The following is a 22,340-nucleotide window of genomic DNA, read 5'->3' on the forward strand; positions in this document are numbered from 1 at the left end:
GCACACACTCCAGCAGCTTTTTGAATCTCCACAGAGAGGAGTTGCTGCTACAGCCTGTTAGTTTAAATAGAGTGCTCTCTGCAGACTCTGAAGATGCCCTCGTAGCTTTGTTAAAGAGTACCAGACTCCTCAGTCTTTGGCACTAGGCCAGAGCAACCCTTTCAATGATTAATGATGGGATTTAGCGAAGATAAATATGATTTAGGGTCTTCTTTTGGGCCTCCTTATCTCGAGAGACAATGGATACGCGCCTGGAGGTGGTCAGTGGTTTGTGAAGCAGCGCCTGGAGTGGCTATAAAGGCCAATTCTGGAGTGACAGGCTCTTCCACAGGTGCTGCAGAGAAATTTGTTTGTTGGGGCTGTTGCACAGTTGGCTCTCCCCTTGCGCCTCTGTCTTTTTTCCTGCCAACTACTAAGTCTCTTCGACTCGCCACAATTTAGCCCTGTCTTTATGGCTGCCCGCCAGCTCTGGCGAATGCTGGCAACTGACTCCCACGACTTGTGATCAATGTCACAGGATTTCATGTCGCGTTTGCAGACGTCTTTATAACGGAGACATGGACGGCCGGTGGGTCTGATACCAGTGGCGAGCTCGCTGTACAATGTGTCTTTGGGGATCCTGCCATCTTCCATGCGGCTCACATGGCCAAGCCATCTCAAGCGCCGCTGACTCAGTAGTGTGTATAAGCTGGGGATGTTGGCCGCTTCAAGGACTTCTGTGTTGGAGATATAGTCCTGCCACCTGATGCCAAGTATTCTCCGAAGGCAGCGAAGATGGAATGAATTGAGACGTCGCTCTTGGCTGGCATACGTTGTCCAGGCCTCGCTGCCGTAGAGCAAGGTACTGAGGACACAGGCCTGATACACTCGGACTTTTGTGTTCCGTGTCAGTGCGCCATTTTCCCACACTCTCTTGGCCAGTCTGAACATAGCAGTGGAAGCCTTACCCATGCGCTTGTTGATTTCTGCATCTAGAGACAGGTTACTGGTGATAGTTGAGCCTAGGTAGGTGAACTCTTGAACCACTTCCAGAGCGTGGTCGCCAATATTGATGGATGGAGCATTTCTGACATCCTGCCCCATGATGTTCGTTTTCTTGAGGCTGATGGTTAGGCCAAATTCATTGCAGGCAGACGCAAACCTGTCGATGAGACTCTGCAGGCATTCTTCAGTGTGAGATGTTAAAGCAGCATCGTCAGCAAAGAGGAGTTCTCTGATGAGGACTTTCCGTACTTTGGACTTCGCTCTTAGACGGGCAAGGTTGAACAACCTGCCCCCTGATCTTGTGTGGAGGAAAATTCCTTCTTCAGAGGATTTGAACGCATGTGAAAGCAGCAGGGAGAAGAAAATCCCAAAAAGTGTGGGTGCGAGAACACAGCCCTGTTTCACACCACTCAGGATAGGAAAGGGCTCTGATGAGGAGCCACCATGTTGAATTGTGCCTTTCATATTGTCATGGAATGAGGTGATGATACTTAGTAGCTTTGGTGGACATCCGATCTTTTCTAGTAGTCTGAAGAGACCACGTCTGCTGACGAGGTCAAAGGCTTTGGTGAGATCAATGAAAGCAATGTAGAGGGGCATCTGTTGTTCACGGCATTTCTCCTGTATCTGACGAAGGGAGAACAGCATGTCAATAGTCGATCTCTCTGCACGAAAGCCACACTGTGCCTCAGGGTAGACGCGCTCGGCCAGCTTCTGGAGCCTGTTCAGAGCGACTCGAGCAAAGACTTTCCCCACTATGCTGAGCAGGGAGATTCCACGGTAGTTGTTGCAGTCACCGCGGTCACCTTTGTTTTTATAGAGGGTGATGATGTTGGCATCGCGCATGTCCTGGGGTACTGCTCCCTCGTCCCAGCACAGGCATAGCAGTTCATGTAGTGCTGAGAGTATAGCAGGCTTGGCACTCTTGATTATTTCAGGGGTAATGCTGTCCTTCCCAGGGGCTTTTCCGCTGGCTAGGGAATCAATGGCATCACTGAGTTCCGATTTGGTTGGCTGTATGTCCAGCTCATCCATGACTGGTAGAGGCTGGGCTGCATTGAGGGCAGTCTCAGTGACAGCATTCTCCCTGGAGTACAGTTCTAGGTAGTGCTCAACCCAGCGGTCCATCTGTTTGCGTTGGTCAGTGATTTTGTCCCCCGATTTAGATTTGAGGGGGGTGATCTTCTTGATGGTTGGCCCAAGAGCTCTCTTCATGCCATCATACATTCCTCTGATGTTTCCGGTGTCTGAGGCCAGCTGAATATGACTGCATAGGTGTTGCCAGTAGTCGTTTGCGCAACGCCTAGCTGTTCTTTGTGCAGTACTTCTGGCTGCTTTAAGTGCTGCGGATGTTAAATCGCTGGGGGCTTTCTTGTAGTTCTTGTAGACTCTGAAGATGCCCTCGTAGCTTTGTTAAAGAGTACCAGACTCCTCAGTCTTTGGCACTAGGCCAGAGCAACCCTTTCAATGATTAATGATGGGATTTAGCGAAGATAAATATGATTTAGGGTAATTTTAGCATAATTGCACATCCTTGTAAACGAACACAACAACCCACTTATTCCACTTCATCTATCTAATGAACCTCTCAGCCTCACAACATCATAGTCTACCGTTATAACAGTTCTTGATTGCTCCAAAGAGGCTTCAGGTAATGTTTTAAAGCACCTCTCCTTTAGCCTTCCTTTCATAGTTGCATAAGAAGCTTACTCCTCTAGTGATCCAACTCACCAAGTCTAGCACCCAACAGCATTTTACACACTGCTAATGTCTTTGATTCTACTCCCTCATATTATTCCAAACATTTATCACCCTTGGAGTAAAGAGAGTTTTTTTCTGAGATCTGTTTTGAATTTGGTTTCCATTATTTTTTTCCCTATCTTGTCCCACTGGCCTGACTCACCATTTAATGTCTTATCAGCCTTGACGAAATTGCTCTTCAGCTTCCTATAGAACTTAAGCTTCCCTAATCTTTTTCTCATACATCCTTACTTTTACACTTGGAATCATTCATGTTGCTGTTCTGTGCACTCTCCCTTGCACTGTGCATGTATATTCTTCCTGAAGTGTGCCAGTGAAGCATATGCCCAGTATTCTCAGACTACAGTGGTTTGACTTCTGTAGACTCATAGGGATGAAATTGGTCTTAGCCATCAGTGCAAAATGGGCGATGGCGACTCAGCAGTCTGCTTTACACCCCGCCTATGTTTCTTTTCCATTGTTAGATTTAATCAATGTTTGTGGACTATGTTGTAACCATGACCAGTGCAGTTGTGGCAATGTATCATGAATGGATTTAAATGCCCACATAGTTTTTATTTTCTGTTTCTTTTTCCATTGTTGTTCAGCTACATCGGCATTCACATAATGTCAGCCACACAGCACTCAGTCCCTTAAAATAGTGAGCATTACATTATATATTATAATTGATGTTTCTTTTATGCATTTAACTAGCATAATATGGTACCAATGGCTGCAGTTTAACAAGTGAATGCTGCTGGTTTTGACTTGCATGTTTGGGTCCTGTGTAGAGGCCAGCCTGCCTCTTCAAGTCTGCCAGTTAATGTGAGAAATTGTGATACTTGAAAAGAAAGCATATCCTTTTTGTAAATGTTCTCTCTATCACCACAAATTGGCAGGATAATTTTACAGTATTTGCTGAAAAGATGAAATGCATTTCAAACAACCAACACTTTGCAGCCATTGCAGAAAGACGTCTGAAGAATGTCTTTCATTCACGTGTCTTCTTTATTTCTTGTTGAGTGGTATTTTAATCACCAAAGGGAGTTTGAATACTTACAACACTAATTTAACAAAAAAAGCAAATGCTCAGCAGGTTAGTCAGTATCTGAAGAAGGAAGATCTCAGTGAATGTTTTTGACTCTGACACTTTTACAGAGGCTTTAAAAATGCTGAAATGTTCAACAATCTTTGTCTCAGACTGGACCTGCTGTACATTTCCAACATTTCTTCTTTCGGTCAGTTTCCTTTTGATCTCTACAGTAAGCCAAGTTTAGGGAGAAATACCAGTGGAATTGAAAACAGTTTCTGTTGTTACAATCCTGTAGAGATGTGACATTGCAGTCGGTTTGATCTTATATTCTTCCAAGACAATATCCCATATCCATTTCTTGTACTACTAAGTCTGTGAATTGCTGTTCCTTAGATCATTTTTTACCATTTAGCAGACATTCATCCCAGGACCTTAACTTTTTATGTATTTATAATAAACTGTGCGTCATAACAGCATACAATGCAAGTTGAAGAAAATTTGGAGCTGATAGTTATTATGGTTCCGATTTTAACTCATCTTGCCTGCCTGAAACTGGACGGGAAATGGGGGGGGGGGGGGGGGGGAGGGGTGGTAAGTTAAAATAAGGATTTATTCCCTGTGATACTGCAGTGTCCCAGTGTTCACCTGCTGTTTTCAGCAGACGAGTGGGACACAGGCATGAAGGAAGCGGGTCCTTCTTTAAATATCCAGATCAGCTCCCAGTGATATCAGGACCTGACTGCAATTTTAGTGACAGCTTCCCTGTCAGGCTCAAACAAGCCGGGAAGGGGATTGTGTGCCAAAAAGAGGCCCAGGCCCGGTAAGTATAAAAAAAGATCTTTTTGCGTTTCCTTGGTGGGCCAAGAGGAATCAGTGCATTCTCTGGGCCTCACAAGGAAGCCCAGGGCCTCCCTTTTTCCCCCAACCCCTCCCATACTTGCCCCTCCCATACTTGCTCCCTGCCCCCACTTCACCATTTTCCTGAGTCCCAGGAACTGTTCCCATGGATCCCCAGCCTCAACCCCCTGCCATCTGAATTCCCACTCCCACCCACTGACTAGGTCGGGTGGGATCTCAGAGGAAATCTGTTGAAATGAGGCACAGCAATTAAAATTGGTTAGGACTCCAAATCCCAGATTCCCCAGGAGCACTGCACACTTCAGGACTTGTGCACCATTCCCTATGCCCCACCTTTAAAATTAGGGCCTTAGAGTTTTCCCTTAATTAAAATGAAAATATTCCAGTGAACCAAGGTTCTCCTTGGAACAAAATTCTTGTCTGTCTATAAAGGCTTTTATATCAGATCCTGAAAAGAAACGAGCCATATGCGGCCAGCGGGAAGCTGTGGGGGACTTGCCGAGACTGGGTCAGCCCCACAGCCAATCTAACCCAATTCTGGCAGATTTAAAGTAAGCTGCAGAAGACCCACGCTTCAGGAACCTGGCAGAACGAGCACTGGCTGTGCGCGTACATGATCCTCAATACTTCCACTGGGGTCTCTGTGCAGCTTGCCTGATGTGAATATTGGGTTGATGTTAAGAAAACTGTCTCCCGTCTCTGTAAACATCAAATGATCTGATAGGTGTGGGCTTCACAGAAGACGCGACTGGATGAAGTAACTCCAATAAACTCATCTGTAATCTTTATTCATCCTTTTGTCCAAATCCTTGTGCTTGTGAGGGAGACCAAAACTAGGGGCCATAAAGATAAGATAGTCATGAGTCAATCCAATATGAAATTTGGGAAAAAGTTTTTTACCCAGAGAGTGGTTAGAATGTGGGACTCGCTACCACAAGGAGTAGTTGAGGTGAATAGCATAGATGTAATTAAGGGGAAGCCAGAGAGAGGGAGAAAGGAATAGAAGGATATGCTGAGGGTCGTGAAGAGCATAAACATCGGTATCAATCAGATGGGCCAAATGGCCTGTTCCTCTGCTGTAGATTATTCACAAGTGTGGAGCCCAAGACGTTTGGAGCCACCTACTGGAATTCAACAGCTTCGCACCCGAGATTACAAAATATCAGAATGAGCACATTGCAGTGTTATTAACAACAAGGTTCACATCAATGCACAGGACAAGCTGATGTGTTTCAAAAGACATTTGCAAACACTGAGAATGTACCATTGGTAGGAGTTACTAGTAACATGTAACACTTTGAAGATTGGGCTCGCATTTTTGACAGCAAGAATAAATCTGTTGAATTAAGTGTCGAATTTCATTCAGAGAGCATTGTGTGCCCATTGGAATGTCGTTTAATTCCATCACCACCTTCTCAAGGGCAATTAGGGATGAGCAATAAATGCTGGCCTAGCCAGCGACACCCACATCTCACGAATGAATTTAAAAAAAAGTCCAACTTATTCGCCATTCTTAGTGTCTCTATTCTGGATCTCCTGGGGTAGAAGCTTCTTCAGGAATTTCATGGCAGTCGTGCACGTACATAATGGGGTTTCCCCACTCTCCTGTGAAGCTTTGGCAGTGGAGCCAGAGCAATTCTGAATATTACAATAATCAGAGGGTTACAGAATAGAAGGATGCGATGAACTGTGGCAATGCAGGTGATCCCATCCAGTTGTTCTGTGGGTGTCACTAATTCTGGGCAATAGAGAAATCCTGATAAACTGCAATGAAAGCAATTGTCACTTAAAGATTCATACCACCAAACTGCTCTGTGTATGTGTGTATGCTTGTTCACTGTTTTGCATAATTTCAGAGATTAGGCACTACTGTCAGCTGTGAGACTTTAAAAGAGAAGAAAAAGAACTTGTATTTATATAGCGCCTTTCATGACCACAGGGATGTTCCAAAGCACTTTACAGCCAACTAAGCACTTTTGAAGTGCAGTCACTGTTATAACGTAGGAGATGCAGCAATCAATTTGCACATCATAAGGTCCCACAAACAGCAGTGTGATAATGACCAGATCATCTGTTTTACTGATGTTGGTTGAGGGATAAATATTGGCCAGGACACCAGGGAGAATCCCCTGCTCTGCGAATAGTGCCAGGAGATCTTCTGTTTTTTTATTCTTTCATGGGATGTGGGCGTTGCTGGCAAGGCCAGAATTTGTTGCACATCCTTAATTGCCCTTGACAACTGTGTGACTTGCTCGGTCATTTTAGAGGGCTGTTAAGAGTCAACCACATCGCTGTGGGTCTGGAGTCACATGTAGGCCAGACCAGGTAAGGATGGCAGAGTTCCTTCCCTCGAGGACATTTAGATACCTTTTGTGACCATCTGAGAGGGAAGACGGGGCTTCGGTTTAACATCTCATCTGAAAGATGGTACCCCCGACAGTGCAGCACTCCCTCGGTACTACAGTGGGAGTGTCAGCCTGAAGAATGTGCCCAATTCTCTGGAGTGGGACTTGAAATCATAGCTTTCTGACTCAAAGGTCATCAACTTTGAGAAAAAGTGTCCGGCAAGTCTTTTCTCATTTGTTTACAGACCCACAATGTTATGCCAGAATTCTCATCAAAACATATTGGATGATAGTCATATTATGGAATTGATGTATCCCTTCTTTGATTGTTCTCCCTCCCTGATCAGAAAAGCATTCAACAGGCACACCCGAATTAAGATGCTGCCTCTTTAAGTCAACTATAAATTGAGCACACATCAGAAACATACTAGTCCAGGTTTTCCATGCTGCAAGATTCTCTGTTCCAAATCTCCCAAACTGCATTCAAAAACACAGCATTCTGATTGGCAGCTTCAGATAGAGGGTCTCCAGAATGAGATACTCCAACGTCCAGCAGGATGTTAACAAACAGTCTCCTTCAACATATTACTGGTTCGGGAAGGTTGGGTAACAATTGTTGAAAGCTTCAAAAGAACACAACAATAGTTGAAAACGTCTTGATCAATGAATGGCCTTAAACTTCCATTAGTTTCTTTCTGGACATTAAAGGAATCAAGGGATATGCGGAAAGGGCAGGAAAGTTGAGTTGAGGTAGAAGATCAGTCATGATCTTATTGAATGGTGGAGAAGGCTGAAGGGGCCTCATGGCCTACTCCTGCTCCTTTTTCTTACGTTCAGTGCCAAGGAACCAAGGAACACAACATCACCTTATGGCACATCCCTCATACAGACCTGCGTTTCCTTTATTCCAAAGTGAAACGCATTACGTCATCTATAACGTGTGTATATTTATATATGGGGAAATGTCAAATGAATGTTTCTGACCCATCACTGTCTTTTACCTGTGGGCTGTAAACTTTGTAGGGATATCTGATATTTGCGAGGTGAGGGAATCACAAACGGATGGGACTTTTTTGCTGAACAACTGTTCATATTTCTATTGATCCTAAGTGATGGGTCTTCAAAGATAATGGTCATAAGACCTGCAGACACTGCTATATACAAGAGGCTCAATATGTGGCTCATCTGTTGTTTCTCCCCCACCCTTGTTTACTTTGCAGATATGACAATGGATGAAGTTCGAGAATATGAGAAACAAACTCAGGAAGCTACGAATGAGAAGATTGGAATTATGGCCCCCACTATCTCCATCAGCGAAGCTGCCCAGCCTTCAGCAACCCGCAGTGCCCCTGCCAGTGCGCCCTCCACACCACTCAGCGGCGACCCACCTGATTTCCTCAGTGTACCAAAGGACAGACCGCGGAAGAAGTCTGCCCCAGAAATGCTGACACTGCCAGAGCTCAGAGAGCGCTCAACAAAAAAGTAATGCCAGCTCTGTACCAGTTGGGAGGCTGCATTTTTGTGATATTCCAGTTGTTGAATTTATCTAATGCTACTTAACTGAAAAAAAAGCCATCTGTTGAGAGATTCTTTAAAGCTTTAGCCTGTAAAGATACTGTGCAATGATCTTTACAACAGCAAGCCTGCATTAATATTGGCCATAAGATTAACATTCTGAATTTGAGATAAGGATTTAGGATGAGGTTATCTTCTTTAACAGTATTTTACTACGCTCTATTTATCATTCCTTGTTAGGACTCAGGACTTAGTGTTAGCATGACTGATAGTGTACACTGTCATATAAGTGCATTTCAGCGACATATTTACAAAGTTTTTAACCTAACTGTCAGTGCTAGTAAGTGGAAAGGTGGACTGAACCAAAGTTCTACTGTTAGATAGGGATTCACTCATGGCCCATCCACATATCTTGGTTTGCAAAAGTAAAGGAAAGTAGAATAGATAAAAGAGTACTTGATATAAGAATAATGTACCATCCCGCACTCTCAACTAACAAATTCTCAAGTGAGCTGCAGTGATATTATGGTGTTCCATAATTTAGTAATTAAATGTTATTTTATTTTTTAATTTGTTTTTAATGTATTTGCAGTAAAACCATTTCATTGCTTCCATAAGGAAGCTCTTAACTCTATAAAAGCTTCAGCCCTCCTGAAGCTTGAAGAATGTTCCCATGTCTGAGGAGGTTTATAAAGCTTGTCATTCGGTCAGCAATCTTTCACTCACCTCTGGCCACTCAGCTCTCACTTTCCATTTTACTCGTTTCTATTTTGATGTTTTAATGGTGATTGCTCCTCAATCTTCCTTCCTTCAACCTCCAAATATGCCATCCGATATGTCATTCCTATATGTCATTCCTATATGTTATTCCTCTTTCCACATTCTAACTATTGAAATAAAACTCATAGCATTGGTTCCTCCTGGAACTCATCTTTTCCAGGATTCCTGTAGAACTCCATGGCACCCTCAGTCTTACCTTCTTTCTAGAATCTGAATGCTTTTAAAATCCAAGTTTGGCATCTCGTAACCAGAAGCAAGTTCCCCTCCAAGTCACCCATCGCCAGACTTGGATATAATTGAAGTCAATGGAAATCAGGGGGAAAATTTTTCGCTGGCTGGAGACATACCTAGCGCAAAGGAAGATGGTTGTGGTTATTGGAGGCCAATCATCGCAGCCCCAGGACACCACTGTAGGAGTTCCTCAGGATAGTGTCCAGGTGCAACTATCTTCAGCTGCTTCATCAATGACCTTCTCTCCATCGTAAGATCAAAAGTGGAGATTTTTGCTGATGATTGCACACTGTTCAGTACCTTTCACGATTCCTCAGATACTGAAGCATTCTCCATGCCTACATGCAGCAAGAGCTGGGGAATATTCATGGTTGGGCTGATAAGTGGCCAGTAACATTTGAGCCACACAAGTGCCAGGCAATGACCATCTCCAAAACAAGAGAACCTAACCATCTCCCCTTGACATTCAAGAGCATTACCATCACTGAATCCCTCACCATCGACATCCTGGGAGTTACCATTGACCAAAAGCTTAACTGGACCAACCATCTAAATACTGTGGCGACAAGAGCAGCTCAGAGGCTGGGAATGTTGTGGCAAGTAACTCACCGCCTGACTCCCCAGTGCCTGTCTACCATCTAGAAGGCACAAGTCAGGAGTGTGATGGAATACTCTCCACTTGCCTGGATGAGTGCAGCTCCAACAAGAAACTTGACACTATCCAAGACAAAGCAGCCTGCTTGATCGGCACCCCAACTACAACCTTAAATATTCACTTCCTCTACCATCGGCGCACAGTGGCAGCAGTGTGTACACTGCAGCAATTCACCAAGCTCCTTAGACAGCACCTTCCAAACCCTCAACCTCTACCAGGCGCAGCAGGCGCATGGGAATACCATCACCTGCAAATACCCCTCCAAGCCACACACCATCCTGACTTGGAACTATACTGCTGTTCATTCACTGTTGCTCGGTCAAAAACCTGTAATTTCCTCCCTAACAGCACTGTGGGTGAACCCACACCAGTTTGACTGCAGTGGTTCAAGAAGGTAGCTCACCACCACCTTCTCAAGGGCAATTAGGGATGGCTAGCAAATGCTGGCCTTGTCAGCGATGCCCACATCCCATGAAAGAATTTTTTAAAAATTAAAAACTCAGGATGTGCAATAAATGTTTGGCTGGCTAGTGATGCCATTATTCCAATAATGAATACATTTTAAAATTTATTTATTTATCTGTTCTATTCCTTTCACAATTGTACCATGAACATTGGTCCTTCACCTAAGTTTCTTAATTGTAAAGGTCATGTCAATACTTCCCCTACAATGAAGCCAAATGGTTCTTACATCTCATCAGAAGTGTTGCCTGCCATATTGGAAATTCCCTAAAATAAGAGAAATAGATTTTCAATTTTCCAGCTTTGATTATTTTAATACCATGTTTGTCATAAACAACCACTTAAAAACTATTTTATTAAAAAAGGAACTTGCATTTGTACAGTACTTTTCATAATGTCAGGACATCCCAAAGTGCTTTACTTCTCCATCCCAGTATGGAATTAAAGTTATTCCCATATAATCCGCCCATATTGATCACCTCAATATTTGTTGTCAACGTTTATTTTTAATAATTTGTTGTAAAATTACTGAATCAAACTCACTGGTTTGCAGGTCATTAGAAATCTAGATCAGATATGAATTATGGACTAGATTTGATGTAGTGTTTTTGTATTTTTCTTTAGATTTGCATTTTTCCTGTTACTTCACATGCGGCTCGTGTGTTGTTGCTATGGTAACCAGACTATAATACTGTACTAAGCGAAAGTTTCATGCCAATATCTTATTTATGAGATTACGGATATAAGAATTTTGAAAAACAAAGTTCCTTAGATCCAACAATCCTGTTTGTTTTCCTTAGATCAAAGTCACCTACCAATCTTCTCACCACACCCCTCAAATCCTTCTCTCCATAAGCACAGTAAGCTGAATCTCGGACCCTTTTTCACTGTATTTTTTTTCACAGCACAGAAGAGGCCATTCAGCTTGTTGTGTCCATGCCAGCTTTCTGCTAGACCCACTCACTTGCCTTTTCCCTGTAGCCCTGCAAATCCTTTCTCTTCAGATAATTATCCAATTCTCTTTTGAATGCTATGATTGAATCTGCACCACAATCTCAGACGGTGCATTCCAGATCCCAACCACTCGCTGCATAAGAAAAATTTTCCTTGTGCCGCCTTTGGTTCTTTTGCCAATCACCTTATATTGGCATTTTTGATCCTTCCGCCAATGGGAACAATTTCTCCCTATCTACTCTGTCCCAATCCCTTATGATTCGGAACACCTCTATCAAATCTCCTTACAGCCTTCTCTTCTCCATGATGAACAGCCCCAGTTTCTCCAATCTATCCACATAAATGAAGTCCCTCATCCCTGGAACCATTCTCATAAATCTTTTTTACCTGTTTGGCAGATGTGGGATATAAATGTAACTGTGACAGTAAGGAAAAAAGTTCAGTTACCAACTTACACTGACCTATTAGACAAACTTCATACCTCAGTTCACAGTTAGTATTGCATTTTGCTTGCAGTTTAGGAGAAAAATGTTCCCGTCCCCAAAAATAATGCAGAACAAAACAAGTATTCGTTGCTCCAAATCCTTTTATTGCATGCTTGTCTTCATTTCTCATTCAAAGTACATTATACAGCTGTGGTGCCGCATGAGTTGTAGCAGTGTAAGTGAACTAGCCACTAGTGCTTTCGGCACATCCTCAGGAACTTTCAGCCACTTCACCTTACAGAGCATTCCAATCACTGCAGCTCTTGAGTCACAAACACTTGCAAGTCACAATATGGAAATGTGACGGGAGAGCATCAATGGACTTTGATGGTGACCCTGGTTCATTCCACCTGCCAGAACTTTAATGGACCCTCCTTAGGCCTGTATGAATCAGAACTGTTTAGCCATCTTATTTCCACAAGAAGGTCTACAACTGAGGTAACTGCTTCATTCAAGAACTTGGATTATGGTTTTAATTGTTTAGAGTTAATTGACCAATAAACTGGTTGCATATCTGATACATTCCTGATAGCGCAGTGTGATAACCCACACTACCCACTCAGACTTTACATTTAGGTGATCTTTGGACTGAATTCGCCACGTACTGGCAAGCACTGCCGCCGGGGCCAAAAGCGGGATGGTGACCCCGCTTCAGGTAGCAGGACCCAGGATGGCATATTGCTGGCAGCAGCCAAATAACAGGCTGCTGCCAGGGCTACCATCCAATTAAGGATGATGGCTCACCCCCAAGAGCTGCTGGCCCAATCAGAGGGCCGGCAGCTCAGCAGCGCCACTGCTATCGGTAACCATTGCAGAGGCTGCAGCTCCAGGGAGAGGGCGTCTCAATGGTGGGGCATCCTTGAAGAGAGTTGAAGTAGGTTAGGGGAAGCCAGGGCAGATTTTGTTTGGGGGGTGGTGGTTGTGGAGCACTGGCGGACTGTTGCCGTAAGGATGGCCATTGCTGTTGGGGGATACCCCCTGCCACATACAAAGCCTGTTGGGAGGCCACCAGATTTCACTAGGCGGTCTCCCCACGCGGCGGTGGGCTCTCCTGATGTGGGCAAAATGCCCATGGAGGCTGGCAGTGGCCCATAATTGGCCACAAGTGGCTCGATTGGCCACCCGGCTGGCAGCCGAGCCGCCAACTTTCCCGGCGCTGGCAATATAGCCGGGGGGCCCTCCCGACGCCATCTCCCATCATATTACCAGCCCTACCGCCTCCCAGCCTGTCACCGATGGGCCAGGCAAATTCAACCCAATGCATTCTCCTTCTTACTAATTGAGTAAAGTTAGCATTTAGACTGGAAGTAGTATGATTGTTTCCTTTTCAGTAGTGTTAATTTGAGAAATTTCCATAAAATCTTTGAAAAACAATTAATTCGGGTTTCCCCACACAGCTCAGTCTCCACATCATTAAGGGGAGACACTAAATGGTGACTCAGGACCTTCTGACATAAAAGAGGGAAACCCCAGTGGGCGAGTTGTTCACCAATCGGAGCCAATCTAAGCAGATGGGCTGAGGGAGCTTTAGTAAGGGCCTCAGAGCAGGTTGCTAGGCTGTCCTCCAGAAAGGACACGTGGCTCAGATAGAACCAAGGGGATAAAAATTATCATTTGTTTTCTTAAAGAAATCACAATTTTTGGCTACACTACCATATTTTATTGCTCAAGGAAAAAAAAAAGAATGTTGCTTCTTGATCTGATGTACCAAGGCCAATTAAAAGAAATGACCAAAATAAAAGCAAAATGCTGCAGATGCTGGAAATCTGAAATAAAAACAAAAAATGCTGGAAATACTCAGCAGGTGTGGCAGCATCAAAAAAATCTTTTGCCTAGTTTGGATTTGGGATGCTGCCAGACCTGTTGAGTATTTCCAGCATTTTTTGTTTTGTTATAAAAGAAAAGGCCAAATGGGCCGAACCTCATTGGCCACCAGCATAGAGTTACATTCAGCTGCAAAAGCTTTAGTGCAGCTGCCTATTAATTTACCTGGGTCGACATGACTTGGAGGAAGTGCCATGGCAACAGGAGATTTTTTTTTCTGTTCTTATTTTCCATGTTCTTGTAACTGCTGTTTATTTGGAGTGACTCATTTTGAACTGCACCTGTACCATTTCTATATGAAACAGATTGTACAAATAATGGCACTATGTATACTTGCTACCTTCTGCAAAGACTGCATAACCCATTGAAATCATCATACAAGGCTGAGTTAACATTGTATATATAAGGAAATATAATGCAAGCAGTTATGAATGGCCTTCATAAGAGTGTCTATTGCAGTAGCTGTAAATAGTACAGAAGATGTATAATTTTAGTTGAATGCATTGATATTACAGGAAGTCAAGAGAATGTCTTAGCTTTATACGTAGTAAATGTTGTTCATGGTGGTAAATGAATATATTACTCCATATTAATGGTTCTGGGTTCTGAACTATAGGGATTAAGTTATAGTTAGACTTTATGAAGTGTATTGAAGAATAAGGGTTTGCTTATGTTCATTAAGACCATTGTGTAGTTACTCTTTTAATAAAAGAAATGTTGAAAGCAGTGGTTTAGTGGTGGGCTGTTTATTGTATTTAAATCTATTTGCTATTCAATATATAAAAACGTAGGCAAAAGACTTTTTTATTTAAGGAACCCGACACAGTAAAGGCTCCTTCTGTTAATCATCGTTGCTGGGAGAAAAACCTGGAACTCCCTCCCTAACAGCTCTGTGGGAGTATTTACAATACAAGGACTGCAGCAGTTCAAGAAGGCAGCTCACCACCACCTTCTCAAAGGCTATTAAGGATGGACAATAAATGCTGGCCTTGCCAATGACACCCACATCCTGTGAATGAATAAATCAAAATAAGATTCTAACTTCAAATAGTCCCTCCTGCGCAGGCCAAATAACCCAACTGGGCTTCAGTTGTGTAATCACTTCTGTGATGCTCAGACTATAGATTAAAAGGAATTTCAGCTCCTTAAAGTGTAGTCTATATATGGAACAAACTGAGAGCAAAATCAATTGAAGCTGTGTTGATTCAACTCTTAAAAAAAAACTGATTGATGATTAGATTCAGAATGGGGTTGATTGTGGAAGACTGAGTATCTAGATGAAGATAGTCACCCACTACACATTATATGATGTTTCTAATACTGCTGGGATGGTAGAAATGAACTATCATGGAGTCTGGTGTTTGGATTAGTGGCATTGGCGACCCGCAAAAAAAAACTATGCAGGACTTTCACGAGATTGACCTGGATGTTGCGTTAAGAATAACAGTGAGGCTATCAGCTAAGGAATTATTAAAGAGTAAATCAGACAGCAACTTCCAGCATCCACAAATGCACAGTTAAACGTGGAAATCAGAAAGTTCCTGTCTGATTTGTCCACCTTCTCCGCAAGCTTCGCTACAACGATAACAAGAGACTTGACATTCAAACACATGTAATGGTGGGAAGTTCCGTACTTTCCCACTAGATACCCACCAAACATGTAAGAAGAAGTTAGGGCTTATCCATTCAAGTGTGACTCCATTTTTAAGCTGAGTCTTAATTACTGCCAAACACCCTGTCTGGCACTAAAAATTAACTTTTACAAGTGTGGAGTATCATTCCTTCAGATTTTAATTATTGTTGGAAATTTAAAAGAAAATAGCATAATTTTTTTAACTCCTTTCTATCTAATCTTTATTTCTGAAATAAAAACAAAAAGTGCTGGAAAATGAGTAGGTCTGGCAGTATCTGTAGAGAGAGAAGCAAAGTTAATGTTTCAGGTCAGTGACCGTTTCATCTGAACTCCAGCCACACCTTCTTGATTTCAGCAGCAGTCTTCTTCCGTCAGTAGGGAACACTATCTCGCTGCAGGCCCTTATTGCCCCCAGAATCACGTCCAGGGAGGCATCACTAACACAAGGCAAAACCCTTGAGCATGTACACTCCATTCTGTCAGTTTTTTGTGTTCCATCAAATTTCATGTTTGCAAAGTCTCTTTAATATCGACTCATGCGGGTTGTCATCACGCCCGCTCAAGTTAATTGGTAAGGAAGCCTGGAAATAACATGGTACTGCAGTGGCTGGGTTAAAAAGCCATTGACTGACTTACCTCACTGGTTTCTGGGTTTCCCACATGGTACCAGGGTTGGGGCCGACCATGACTCATGGCCCTCCTGCCTTGGGCGCTATGGCGTTGGAAGGATGAATGAGAACGGGCAGAGACTGCTTGAGTTGTGTACCTATCATAACCTCTGCATCACCAACTCGTTCTTTCACACTAAACCCTGTCACCAGGTTTCATGGAGGCACCCAAGATCACGTCGTTGGCACCAGCTAGACCTCATTGTCACAAGGAGAGCCGCCTTAAACAGTGTTCAAATCACACGCAGCTTCCACAGTGCGGACTGCGACACCGACCACTCCCTGGTGTGCAGCAAGGTTAGACTCAGACCAAAGAAGTTGCATCATTCCAAGCAGAAGGGCCGCCCGCGCATCAACACGAGCAGAATTTCTCACCCACAGCTGTTACAAAAATTTCTAAATTCATTTGTAACAGCCCTTCAAAACACTCCCACAGGGGATGCTGAGACCAAGTGGGCCCACATCAGAGACGCCATCTATGAGTCAGCTTTGACCACCTACGGCAAAAGTGCGAAGAGAAATGCAGACTGGTTTCAATCTCATAATGAAGAGCTGGAACCTGTCATAGCCGCTAAGCGCATTGCACTTTTGAACTACAAGAAAGCCCCCAGCGATTTAACATCCGCAGCACTTAAAGCAGCCAGAAGTACCGCACAAAGAACAGCTAGGCGTTGCGCAAACGACTACTGGCAACACCTATGCAGTCATATTCAGCTGGCCTCAGACACCGGAAACATCAGAGGAATGTATGATGGCATGAAGAGAGCTCTTGGGCCAACCATCAAGAAGATCACCCCCCTCAAATCTAAATCGGGGGACATAATCACTGACCAACGCAAACAGATGGACCGCTGGGTTGAGCACTACCTAGAACTGTACTCCAGGGAGAATGCTGTCACTGAGACTGCCCTCAATGCAGCCCAGTCTCTGCCAGTCATGGATGAGCTGGACATACAGCCAACCAAATCGGAACTCAGTGATGCCATTGATTCCCTAGCCAGCGGAAAAGCCCCTGGGAAGGACAGCATTACCCCTGAAATAATCAAGAGTGCCAAGCCTGCTATACTCTCAGCACTACATGAACTGCTATGCCTGTGCTGGGACGAGGGAGCAGTACCCCAGGACATGCGCGATGCCAACATCATCACCCTCTATAAAAACAAAGGTGACCGCGGTGACTGCAACAACTACCGTGGAATCTCCCTGCTCAGCATAGTGGGGAAAGTCTTTGCTCGAGTCGCTCTGAACAGGCTCCAGAAGCTGGCCGAGCGCGTCTACCCTGAGGCACAGTGTGGCTTTCGTGCAGAGAGATCGACTATTGACATGCTGTTCTCCCTTCGTCAGATACAGGAGAAATGCCGTGAACAACAGATGCCCCTCTACATTGCTTTCATTGATCTCACCAAAGCCTTTGACCTCGTCAGCAGACGTGGTCTCTTCAGACTACTAGAAAAGATCGGATGTCCACCAAAGCTACTAAGTATCATCACCTCATTCCATGACAATATGAAAGGCACAATTCAACATGGTGGCTCCTCATCAGAGCCCTTTCCTATCCTGAGTGGTGTGAAACAGGGCTGTGTTCTCGCACCCACACTTTTTGGGATTTTCTTCTCCCTGCTGCTTTCACATGCGTTCAAATCCTCTGAAGAAGGAATTTTCCTCCACACAAGATCAGGGGGCAGGTTGTTCAACCTTGCCCGTCTAAGAGCGAAGTCCAAAGTACGGAAAGTCCTCATCAGAGAACTCCTCTTTGCTGACGATGCTGCTTTAACATCTCACACTGAAGAATGCCTGCAGAGTCTCATCGACAGGTTTGCGTCTGCCTGCAATGAATTTGGCCTAACCATCAGCCTCAAGAAAACGAACATCATGGGGCAGGATGTCAGAAATGCTCCATCCATCAATATTGGCGACCACGCTCTGGAAGTGGTTCAAGAGTTCACCTACCTAGGCTCAACTATCACCAGTAACCTGTCTCTAGATGCAGAAATCAACAAGCGCATGGGTAAGGCTTCCACTGCTATGTCCAGACTGGCCAAGAGAGTGTGGGAAAATGGCGCACTGACACGGAACACAAAAGTCCGAGTGTATCAGGCCTGTGTCCTCAGTACCTTGCTCTACGGCAGCGAGGCCTGGACAACGTATGCCAGCCAAGAGCGACGTCTCAATTCATTCCATCTTCGCTGCCTTCGGAGAATACTTGGCATCAGGTGGCAGGACTATATCTCCAACACAGAAGTCCTTGAAGCGGCCAACACCCCCAGCTTATACACACTACTGAGTCAGCGGCGCTTGAGATGGCTTGGCCATGTGAGCCGCATGGAAGATGGCAGGATCCCCAAAGACACATTGTACAGCGAGCTCGCCACTGGTATCAGACCCACCGGCCGTCCATGTCTCCGTTATAAAGACGTCTGCTAACGCGACATGAAATCGTGTGACATTGATCACAAGTCGTGGGAGTCAGTTGCCAGCATTCGCCAGAGCTGGCGGGCAGCCATAAAGACAGGGCTAAATTGTGGCGAGTCGAAGAGACTTAGTAGTTGGCAGGAAAAAAGACAGAGGCGCAAGGGGAGAGCCAACTGTGCAACAGCCCCAACAAACAAATTTCTCTGCAGCACCTGTGGAAGAGCCTGTCACTCCAGAATTGGCCTTTATAGCCACTCCAGGCGCTGCTTCACAAACCACTGACCACCTCCAGGCGCGTATCCATTGTCTCTCGAGATAAGGAGGCCCAAAAGAAAAAGAAAGAAAAGAACTGGGTACCACCCCCCCATCTGTCCCCACACGGCCCCCCCCAACATAGTGGATTGGGAACTTAAAATCCAGCCCCATGATTCTAATTTTGCAGTTATTTATTGACCATTTCCACATTCTGTTAGTTTTTATGCTCATTTGGAGCATTCCATTATCTTGTCCTCTTCATCCCCTCAAATATACAACATAACAGGACAAAGCAATGAAACTCATCACAACTGGCTAACCTATTTTGCAATGATTTATGATAGAAAAGCAATTTCTTGCAGCAAAGGGAGTAGCGTTACTTAACAGCTTATAATATCTTGATTTGTGTTTGTTTCAGAGAGGTTTCATCCCATAGAACCATAGAAAAGTTACAGCACAGAAAGAGGCCATTCAACCCTTCGTGTCTGCGCCGGCTGAAAGAAACTAGCCGCCCATTCTAATCCCACCTTCCAGTACCTGGTCCTTAGACTTGCAGGTTTTTTTAATTTCCAAAATATACTTTATTCATAAAAATCTGTAAAAAATACATTACAAAACAGTTCCAAAAAGCACCAAGTCAAACAATACAAAGAGTGCAAAGGAGATCAGTTTCCTTCAATACAGGAGTGAGTTGCCTCACAAACCTTCCATTTCATTTTACATGCTATGTACATTTTACAGCAAAACAAATATTTTCTGGATACAGCCCGAAGGGTTTCCCATGGATCCAGCCCCTCAGTTCACTTTGGTGGTGGGACCTTACACGGTGGTCTTGCCCCATTGAGCCTTTGCTGCGGCTGCCCCAAGCTTTAGTGCGTTCCTCGGCACGTAGTCCTGTACCTTGGAATGTGCCAGTCTGCAACATTCGGTTGTGGACAACTCTTTTCACTGGATGACCAGCAAGTTTCGGGCAGACCAAAGGGCGTCTTTCACCGAATTGATAGTCCTCCAGCAGCAGTTGATGTTTATCTCGGTGTGCGGCCCTGGGAACAGCCCGTAGAGCACAGACTCCTGTGTCACAGAGCTGCTTGGGATGAACCTCGACAAAAACCACTGCATCTCTTTCCACACCTGCTTTGCAAAGACACATTCCAGAAGGAGGTGGGCAAGGGGTTACATCACTTCAGGTGCAGGTACAGGTACTTTTTTAATGAGTTGAGGGTTTCTGCTTCCACCACCAATCTGAGAAAACCATTTTGAACTTGTATGTGTCGAATAACCTGAATTTATTATTTCCTTCTGGATTTATTGCTACTGTGATACACAACTTTACAGCAAATTAATTTTTTTTGCAGAAAGGTTGCTCTATCAGAAAATGTTACTGTTGTGTTGACCATGACAATATGAAAGGCACAATTCAGCATTGCGGCACTTCATCAGACCCCTTTCCTATCCTGAGTGGTGTGAAACAGGGCTGTGTTCTCTCACCTACACTGTTTGGGATCTTCTTCTCCCTGCTGCTCTCACATGCGTTCAAGTTTTCAGAAGAAGGAATTTTTCTCCACACAAGATCTGGTGGCAGGTTGTTCAACCTTGCCTGTCTAAGAGCGAAGACCAAAGTACAGAAAGTCCTCATCAGGGAACTCCTCTTTGCTGACGATGCTGCATTAACGTCTCACACTGAACAGTGTCTGCAGAGACTCATCGACAGGATTGCAGCTGCCTGCAATGATTTTGGCCTAACCATCAGCTTCAAGAAAATGAACATCATGGGACAGGCCGTCAGAAATGCTCCATCCATCAATATCAGCGACCACACTCTGGAAGTGGTTCAAGAGTTCACCTTCCGAGGCTCAACTATCACCAGTAACCTGTCTCTCGATGCAGAAATCGACAAGCGCATGGGAAAGGCTTCCACTGCTATGTCCAGACTGGCCAAGAGAGTGTGGGATAATGGCGCACTGACACGGAACACAAAAGTCAGAGTGTATCATGCCTGTGTCCTCAGTACCTTGCTCTATGGCAGCGAGGCCTGGACAACGTATGTCAGCTAAGAGCGACGTCTCAATTCATTCCATCTTCGCTGCCTCCGGAGAATCCTTGGCATCAGGTGGCAGGACCGTATCTCCAACACAGAAGTCCTTGAGGCAGCCAACATCCCCAGCATATACACCCTATTGAGCCAGCGGCGCTTGCAATGGCTTGGCTGTGTGAGCCGCATGGAAGATGGCAGGATCCCAAAGGACACATTGTACAGCGAGCTCGCCACTGGTATCAGACCCACCGGCCATCCATGTCTCTGCTTTAAAGACGTCTGCAAACGCGACATGAAGTCCTGTGACATTGATCACAAGTCGTGAGAGTCAGTCGCCAGCGATCGCCAGAGCTGGCGGGCAGCCATAAAGGCGGGGCTAAAGTGTGGCGAGTCAAAGAGACTTAGCAGTTGGCAGGAAAAAAGACAGAAGCGCAAGGAGAGAGCCAACTGTGAAACAGCCCCGACAACCAACTTTATCTGCAGCACCTGTGGAAGAGTCTTTCACTCTAGAATTGGCCTTTATAGTTACTCCAGGCACTGCTTCACAAACCACTGACCACAGGCGCTTACCCATTGTCTCTCAAGACAAGGAGGCCAAAGAAGTAGAAGAAGAAGATACACAATTTTATAGCAAATTAATTTTTTTTGCAGAAAGGTTGCTCTATCAGAAAATGTTACTGTTGTGTTGTCTCAAATGAATTTGAATGGTAAACTGGAATGGTCATGTGTCTCTTCTAGCACTAGGGGTCACTGTCTCAGGATAAATGAGTTGGCCGTTGAAAGACTGAGATAAGGAGAAAATTCTTCACTCAGAGGGCTGTGAATCTTTGGAATTTTCTACCCCAGGGGCTCTGTATGATGAGTCATTGTATATATACCAGACAGAGATTAGTTGACCTTTGGGCATTAAGGGAATCAAGGGATATGGGGATAGTGTGGGAAGGTGGAGCTGAGATAGATGTTCAGCCATGATCTTACTGAATGGTGGAGCAATGGCCTTCTCCTGTACCTATTTCTTATTATCTTGCATTTAAGGTGTGTCTCACCTAAAAACATTCTCATCAGATATCAGTTAAGCCTGAAACTGTGGCTCTCTGAAAGGTGGAAGTTTGAATAACAGCCTTCGGTGACAAGGAAAACAAAATACTGCAGCAGTTAGAAATCTGAAACAAAAACAGCAAATGCTGAAAACAACAACAACTTGTACTTATATACCACCTTTAACACAGCAAAATGTCCCAAGGCATTTCACAGGAGTGTCAGCAAACAAAATTTGTTTAATACATGAGGAGATGTTAGGGCAGGTGACCAAAAGCTTGGTTAAAAAGGTAGGGTTACAGGAGTGTCATAAAGGAGGGAAGCAAGGTAGAGAGGCGGAGAGGTTTACTGGGGGCATCCAGAGCTTCGGGCCTTATTAACTGAAGTCATAGTCACTGATGGTGGATTGAATGAATATTGGAGATGCACAAGA

General features: G+C 44.5%; 1 protein-coding gene across 1 annotated transcript in view; it reads left to right on the forward strand.

Moving 5' to 3' along the window:
• The window catches only part of LOC137383479 (cytoplasmic phosphatidylinositol transfer protein 1-like), a 273,622-nt gene extending 259,030 nt beyond the window's left edge, over positions 1-14,592 (forward strand). The window contains exon 10 of the mRNA XM_068056450.1: positions 8,181-14,592. Coding sequence (XP_067912551.1) covers positions 8,181-8,446 — 266 coding nt within the window. The 3' untranslated portion in view covers positions 8,447-14,592. The remainder of the gene's footprint in view (positions 1-8,180) is intronic.
• Positions 14,593-22,340: the final 7,748 nt, after the last annotated feature.

The sequence above is a fragment of the Heterodontus francisci genome, chromosome 24, assembly GCF_036365525.1.
Source record: "Heterodontus francisci isolate sHetFra1 chromosome 24, sHetFra1.hap1, whole genome shotgun sequence".
NCBI lineage: Eukaryota > Metazoa > Chordata > Chondrichthyes > Heterodontiformes > Heterodontidae > Heterodontus > Heterodontus francisci.